Source organism: Paracoccidioides lutzii (genome assembly GCF_000150705.2).
Source record: "Paracoccidioides lutzii Pb01 unplaced genomic scaffold supercont2.14, whole genome shotgun sequence".
NCBI classification, from domain to species: domain Eukaryota; kingdom Fungi; phylum Ascomycota; class Eurotiomycetes; order Onygenales; family Ajellomycetaceae; genus Paracoccidioides; species Paracoccidioides lutzii.
This window is the reverse complement of record NW_015440960.1, coordinates 870,801-878,610: the sequence shown is the minus strand read 5'-3', so window position 1 is coordinate 878,610 and position 7,810 is coordinate 870,801. Positions and strand designations below refer to the sequence as shown.

Sequence of the window (7,810 nt, the reverse complement as noted above, 5' to 3'; positions counted from 1 at the left end):
CCCCCTTAAAAAACCAAATTTTAATTTTGGAAAAAAAAAACTTCAGGGGGGAAGGGGAATTTTTTTTTTTTTCCAAAAATAACTTCAGAGGGGGTGCACAACCATTTGGACCTTTCCCCCGTTCCTTCCGGATTATGGGGGGAAATTCGAAAGGATGCAGGGCCCCCCTTTCTTCTCCAAAAAAAGAGAGAACCCCGTTGGGGGGGGGGGGGGGGGGGGGAGGGAAGAGATTCATTTTGAGTCCCTCGGCATGAAAAAAGTGATGAAAATGGTGGCCCTCTCACTCACCCAGTGGGTGAGCGAGGGGTGAGGTAAAAGGAAATGCGTTGGCAGAAGTTCAGCGTTAATACGTGGACGTATAACAATCAATGTGGCGGCACAGGCTGGCAAGTAAGAGGCTGAAAATGGCAATGAAACTAGCTTCTTTCAACTTGCCAGCAACATCACTTTTGTCACTAAGTTATTAAAATATGTTGGGCGGCCCACCGCACGTCATATACGCGTATATTAGTTAGCTAGCCAGTCCTTCCACCAATGGAAGACCAACCATTCTAATAAAATATAATCTAAATTTTTAATTAAATCATAGAAATCATTTTTATTTAAATTTATAGAAATTTTTGATTTTTTATAAAAATTTAAAATAGTTATATAATCAAAATTTATAAACATAAAAAAATTAATATTAAAATATACTTATTATGAATAATATATATATATATATATATAAATATAATATTTATTTAATTATTTATATTTTTTATATAACTATTAAATTATAATATATAATAATAATTAATATATATTATAATTTTTTATTTTATTTAATAATAAAAATTATATTTTATTTTAAAAATTTAAAAAAAATTAAATTATTTATTATTTAATATTTAAAGTTTTTATCTTAATATATTTATAAATTTTATTATAATATAATAGTTATAATTTTATAAATATTAAATAAATAAATATTTTAATTTAATATATTTTTAAAAATTATATTATATATAAATTATATATAAATAATTAATATATATTTATTATATTTTATTATATTAATTTAAAAATATTAAATATTTATATATTTAATCTTTAGTTATTTAAATTATATATTTATAATATTAATATTTTAAATATTTAAATTTATAAATAGTAAATAAAAATATATTTCTATTAGTATTAATGTTAATTTTAATTAAAATATATAAATATAAATCTATAAATATTTAATAATTATTTTATAATAATAGTAATTTTTTAATTTAATATTTTTTTAATAAATTAAATAAAGTTTTTATTTTAATAATATAAATTTTATTTAATATATTAATAGATTATTAATTAAATTATAAAATAATTTTTTTATTTAATTATTATTTATTTATATAATTTTAATATAATTATAAAGTTTAAAATTTTTAAATTTATATTAAAATATTAAAAATAATAATAATAATAATAATAATAATAATAATAATATAATTCTATAGGTTAAAAATTTTATAAAATTTGTATGATTTAAAATATATACTTTAAATCGGGTTTCAATTAATATTTTTCAATTGATTTTTATATGAAAAGGTTGAAGAAACTGAGCTTTAATAACCCACTTAGTAATGTGATCTATAATGAATTCTTTAGATATTATTTTACTTCATCACTGCTACCATTCATTGATCCCTTATAGCTATCAAACTCTGAAGAACAAGAAGGCACATTTCCTGAAAAAGTCACCGGATCCACAACTCTTGCAAAATTCGGCATTCAACATTCTCCTTCGGTGAACCAAATGCTAAAGCTGTGAAGTTGACTTACTTCATACAAACCTCCCTTCTACCGAGCCTGGAACTGCCCCTATGTCTACCTGCTCACTTGCGTAAATTAAGAAAAAGGTTCCGCCGGGCTACTTTGAGCAGGGATACTTCCAAGATACGTCCGGATGCCAAATATGAGGGGTAAAAGACAGGATGGTTGTTTTACGTGCTGTTCACCCAACCGCTGGCGAAACGGAACATGACCGAGCCTTTGAGCCACGTGGGTTGGATCTTCAGGCTCAAATTGCCGGGTATCAAGAGGTTTCGACCCCTTTCGACCTGCAACGGGACGGGTCGGATTCGAGATGCCGTATTTGCGGTGATCCGGTCAATAATATGATCCCGGGGTCAACTTATTGTTCTTTATCACAGGCCATATTATAGTTATAGACCAGGGGCATGGATGTTAAAGGATGCCGAAACTTAGGACTCAGGCACCCGAGGAAAATAAACCAGCGGGTATCATTGCTGCTCACGGGCCGAGTATTTAGATCATCCCCATTCAAGGCTCAGTTTTAGAATCCGCATTCAGCAAAACAACGTTCAACAATAACATCTATCTATTCCGTACGAAAATATACGGAGGAATATAGAAACGTTCCCGTTTGTGAGACACCGAAGCTGCGTCACGTCCCGTAAGCGATTCCAAAAGTATATGAATAACGCTACCAATACTGTTTTGGTCTAGTGCACTACATTGCGAAGAAAAAGAAAGAATAGTCCAAGTCATGTGATATTTCAATTATTCCGTATTTGGAAACTTGGCCAGGGGTCTGATTTCCTGATCGAAGCCAGATCAAGTTTTTGCACGTGATTTGCGCTTGGTGCCTTGGCGTTCCTGCCTCAGCGATTTTCCCCTCAAGTTGCTCAATGCCCTTGGGTCGTTGGTTCCTTCATTCGGCCGTCCTTAGTCAGTCTTCCCAAAGGTTGCGTAATATATCAAACGACGAACCAACGACGCCCGACATCCAACATTCAACATCCATAGAGCAGATAGCAGACGGCGGGCAATAGACAACCCGTATAGACGTGGACCTTGACCTTTTCGCATCTCTTCTTGCCATCACGCTCATTCGCTGTCAGTCCGTCCCACTGCTAATCATCGTCTTTGCCGCCCTCGCTACCCTCTCCCCACCTTGCTTTTTGGGTCACAGTCGTTCTGTCGATGTCTCCACATACCGCCTACCCGCCCCCCGTTATATCCCTTCCAATTCACTTCGTTTGACGCACATCTTCCTCAAATTCTCTTCATTTCGCCAAACCGCCCTTCAATCTTAGATAATCCGCCTTTACCCTAAGCTCTCCCACCCTGGTCGGCTCTCTAGCTCGACATTTCTCTGATTGAATTCCTCCCCTCCTCAGGCTGCGTCTTTGTTTCGTCATCCGGTTCTTAACAAAGCTTTTACGGCTGGCTCAAAACTTTCAGAGTAACCCCATTTCCTCCCCCTGGTCACCTGGTCTTTGTCTCGAGTCCATCGAAACCAGTCGCTTTGTCCATTTCTAAGAATCCAAATATACCCCTCCATTATTGCGCCTAGGTAGGAAGTGTATCTCGGCCTCTTCAAACCCACCCATATAAACCATTTGATATTCAATCGTACTTCTTTGAAGGGGTGGTGGGGCTTAATTAGCCCCCCGGAACTCTTCCCACCACACCAAGTTCATTATTATTCCTGCCAGTCAGGCAGGCTTGATCTTGATTGCGACCATTGCGACCCAAAATGGCTTTCCAACCGGCATATCATGCAGATTCGGACGCAGATGATGAGTATGAGCGAAGCGTTATGGCATCCCCTCGTATCGAAGACTCCGAAGCGTCCCCCACGGATTCAGAGATTCCCTCTGCAGAACATACACCAACAACCTTTGGGAATACACTAGATGATAGGAGTTCGCCAAGAACTATCATCACGGAGTGGACAGCGGAGGAATGTGCTGATTTTGCTGCAGGCTTAGGTCTGAGCCAGTATTGTGGTGCGTTTCTAGGTATGTGTGATAGCAATCAAAAACATCTTGGTGGTTGGAAAGAAGTTTTTGGACTTGTCTTGACTAATGATGTTGTGTGATGTTTTGCTTCGTAGAAAATGAAATCGTTGGAGAAGCTCTTATAGCCCTAAAACACGAAGAGCTGAAGGAGATGGGTATATCGAGTGTGGGCCATCGACTGACGATTCTAAAGAGTGTTTATGAGACCAAGGTCAAGCAAGGAATATCCTTGGACCCCGACCATTATATCCCTCTCTGTACGTTTCCCATGTTCTGCGACCCTGACGTTCTCTACAGGAGCAAGGGCGGAGTTTCTAACAACGGATTCCATCTACAGCTGCGGAGCAGAGTAATGGAGGTGAAACCGCGACACAAGATGATATATCCCGTATCATTCAATCTATTAGGCTGCGAGATGAAAGGATCATAGCTGCAGAAGCAGAGCTTAGAAAACTGGCAGATGATTACCGCAAACTGCGTGAAGAATTGCTGCCAGTAGTGAAATTCGCCAAAGACAGATTGCAGCCTCTGCCTTATCAGCCAAATTCAACATACACGGGCACTACTATTAACTCAGACCTTCATAGCCATGAACAGACACTCACAAATCCTCAAATTATAGCACAACCTGAGAAACAAGGAAACAGCCTCACCAGGACGTTCTCCAAGAAGTTATTCGCTGGAGGATCAACGCCCAAAAACAATTCTCCAACTTATATCCCTCAATTCATACCCGAGGGAAGAACACTTACCGATAACTCATTAGACCCGTCAGCCGCAGCTTTGGCAGCTTCATCACATCTAACAGCTTCGATGAGTGGCGGCCAACCTTCTCCCAAGGGTATGCCCTCTCCCACATCCCCTGGCAGTTTCTACCCGCAGCAAACACTTGCCTCACGCTCATATGCACGGGAAACGTCAAACAACTCAAACCGCGGAATGCACGACCACCCCGATGACCCCCAATCCCAACAACGGCCCGACAGATCCGTGGCAGCCACACCCTCCGCACCACCAAACCGACCTGACCCTCCAAACTCCGCAATAGGCAACATCACCAGCTCACGAAACCAAGGGGAAGCTTCCGCGCCAAGCGTGGAAATCTTCAAATCCTTTCGCGTATCCATGGATGACCCATGTCTGCGAGTCCTGCCCGCTGCACTCAAAAAGTACAACATCAACGAAGACTGGCGGCTGTATGCGTTATATATTGTCTTTGGCGATCAGGAGCGGTGTCTAGGTCTGGACGAGCGACCGTTGATTCTGTTCAAGCAGTTGGAGAAGGAAGGGCGGAAACCTATGTTTATGCTCAGAAAGCAGGCGCAGTTGATCGATGGGCAGATGGTGAGTGCATACCAGGGCCCGCCTGGTACAGCTGGGGCGGGCGGTATTGGCATTTTGCCTGGCAGTGCGGGTGTCGATGGTGGAACTGGTGGGGGTATGGCAAGCGTGGGGCTTGGTCGATCGGGGCAAACACATTCCATACAACTGCCCGGCGGCGTTCTTTAACGGGGAACAACAAGGGAGAAAGTGCAATATTTTTATACCTCACATATCCATCATCTCCAGTGCAATCCGTCAACGAAGCCCAATAAATCCTCATCTCGAACTTGTTCTTTGTTGTTTTGGCACTTCAACTTATCACTTGGTGTTCATGGTTCTGATTAACTTGCAAGGAAAAGAAGGAAATCAACATGGTCTGCTTTTTATTGCTTACTTAACTTTTTATTTGGTTTTTTGGACTGTTATTTTTCTCATCGACATCATGATCATCATATCATTCATAGCTTGGGTGTTTAGTTTTTGATATTTTGGCTCTCATGTCTGACCTTTGTTTTCTCTCTTACATCTTCAAACTGTTTTACCACGGACCTTTTTCTTTTCTATCAAGATTCCTTGGTTTCCATCATATTTGTAAATGCACAAGCACCCTTCTCTTACGCTTTCTTGAAGATGGTGGCAAAGGGATTGTCTCTGGAACATTGTATTCATCCAGCTTTGTCACTTGCTTTTACTATCTATTACGATATCTAGTTTATCACCTGGGATCTCCTGTGTTCTTCTTTGATCTACTTTTTCTGTTCACACATCCTGATCTTCTTTCATCAACTTCTTATCTGACTTAGCCTCTCCTTTGCAACCACTGGATTTCCGTTGCTTTACGCTCTCTCCGTGTGCTTGGATCTGGTTCTTTAGGTGTGGGACTTTAATTGACTACTATCATGTATGATGAGGCGGTATCATAGCTATCTAACTATTACAAACCATCCATTTACTCTCCTGCCTGCCTAGCTTCCGCGATGGGTTTATGACGATCTCCTATTCGGACGTGGGGTGACTGGCTACCGCTTTATTATATTTGGCTTCGCTTGATTGTCATGTTTGGGAGCTAGGAACACTTATTTCGACTCCTCGTTCCGCGTATATGCTACATCCATCCGGGTGGGCGACCACGGAGCTGCTCCTCCATAGCTAAGTCGGCGAGTGCTCTTCCTCGTACATGCCTCTGCGCAGATCAATTTCAGTAAAAGTCACTTGGGATATCTATCAAAGTAAAATGATACATATAAAATACATCGCGCTTTTCGCACCCATTTGCAACCAGGCACCATCTTCGTCTTCTCCTGGCTACTTGTCTCTTGAGCTACGATGGCATTAGGGCTTACCCTCACCCTCACTGCAACAAGCAGGATCTAAAGATTTTATAACCCTCCTTCGGTGATAGTCTTACGGTCGTGCGCGAGTAAGTTACATTTTCAGCAACAATGGATCCTTGCCGCCTGGCGTATGGTAGAGCCAGATACATGCTTCTCCCTTTATTGCTTTAGCAGCAAAAACTAGAAGAATACAAGAAAAAAAAATAATGATCTCTAAACAGTGAGCTCATCCTGAAAAACAGAGCAACAATAGCCCAACCGGCGGCTACAACTGGCTGCACAATATCACCTCTCTCCCTCTGCCCATCCCCCACCCATATTAAAATTGCCCCACAAAACGACGACATAAAAATCTACAACTACACCGTCAAGCGGCGCAGTCTGTTCCCAAAAAATAACCCCCTCTACCTCCTCGACATCCTCGTCCCCTCATACCTCGAATACCAAATCCCCACCTACTTCGCAGACAGCGCGCACCACCACGACGACCCCCACTACGACCCCACTACGACCCCCTCCAACCAAACCGTTTACTCATCATGGATCTACACCAACAACCTCGCCAACAACAGCTTCTTATCTTACATGGAAATACCCAACCACACAAACCCAGACTCCGTAGATTGCATCCTCTCAGCCCTGGATTAGCTATATGCGCAAATAAGCACGGTATTTTGTTCTCATGAGTATTCCGCGGCTGCAGCTGGCGCCGGAGCGGGGAGGGGTGGGGAAGACGTGGGTGTGGCCTGATAAGCCGGGGAATATTACCACGGTTTAGTCATGGGATGTGGTAGTAGGTGGGCGGTGGTGAATGAGATGTTTAGGTATCGGACGGGGTATGAGAGTGTTGGTTACTGCTAGCCATAAGGGGGCTAGGATTGCGGTTATGGATGTGAATAGGTTGTTGAGTTTGAGAGAAAAATAGAAAGAAATTTATTAAGCTGGTCTTGGTTAGCTAGCTACTCTTCTCTCATTCTGTATGTGAGAGAGAAAAGGATGGTGTGTGTTAAAATAAATTAATAGTGAAACAGACTCATATCGACTGCGGAATCCGGAGTCGTTTATGGTTTGATTATTCTCGCCCGTCGCAGCGAGTTGAAGCAATTATTGCAGAGAAGTTTTTGGAGGTTGTTACGGGGAGAGCGATTGGGCGATGTACTATTAGCAATTACGGAGGGAGGGGATCATTGGATTCGAGTGGAACAGTTAACGGTATGCAGGCATTTTATGTTTCATTAGCTAAATATTGGTATAAATGCCTGGTTTTAGGGGCAATTGTATCGCGTTAAGGTCGTCTCCGTAGAGGAGGGTGGAGCGGAGCGGAATCCCCTTTTGCCCCCCCCCCCCGGAATC

General features: G+C 41.4%; 3 protein-coding genes across 3 annotated transcripts; all 3 read left to right on the top strand.

Moving 5' to 3' along the window:
- Positions 1-1,967: 1,967 nt before the first annotated feature.
- Positions 1,968-2,198, top strand: PAAG_05535 (hypothetical protein; the record flags this gene model as incomplete). Its single annotated transcript, XM_002792760.2, has 1 exon — positions 1,968-2,198. One exon carries the CDS (start codon positions 1,968-1,970, stop codon positions 2,196-2,198), a length of 231 nt encoding a protein of 76 aa, XP_002792806.2.
- A 1,337-nt stretch (positions 2,199-3,535) lies between these two features.
- PAAG_05534 (kinase regulator Ste50) lies at positions 3,536-5,309 on the top strand (the record flags this gene model as incomplete). Its single annotated transcript, XM_002792759.1, has 3 exons — positions 3,536-3,800; positions 3,896-4,057; positions 4,138-5,309. 3 exons carry the CDS (start codon positions 3,536-3,538, stop codon positions 5,307-5,309), a joined length of 1,599 nt encoding a protein of 532 aa, XP_002792805.1.
- Positions 5,310-6,565: 1,256 nt separating this feature from the next.
- On the top strand, positions 6,566-7,105 carry PAAG_05533 (GDSL lipase/acylhydrolase family protein; the record flags this gene model as incomplete). The annotated part of the gene is made up of 2 exons (XM_015845604.1): positions 6,566-6,585; positions 6,679-7,105. 2 exons carry the CDS (start codon positions 6,566-6,568, stop codon positions 7,103-7,105), a joined length of 447 nt encoding a protein of 148 aa, XP_015699830.1.
- Between the last annotated feature and the right edge of the window lie 705 nt (positions 7,106-7,810).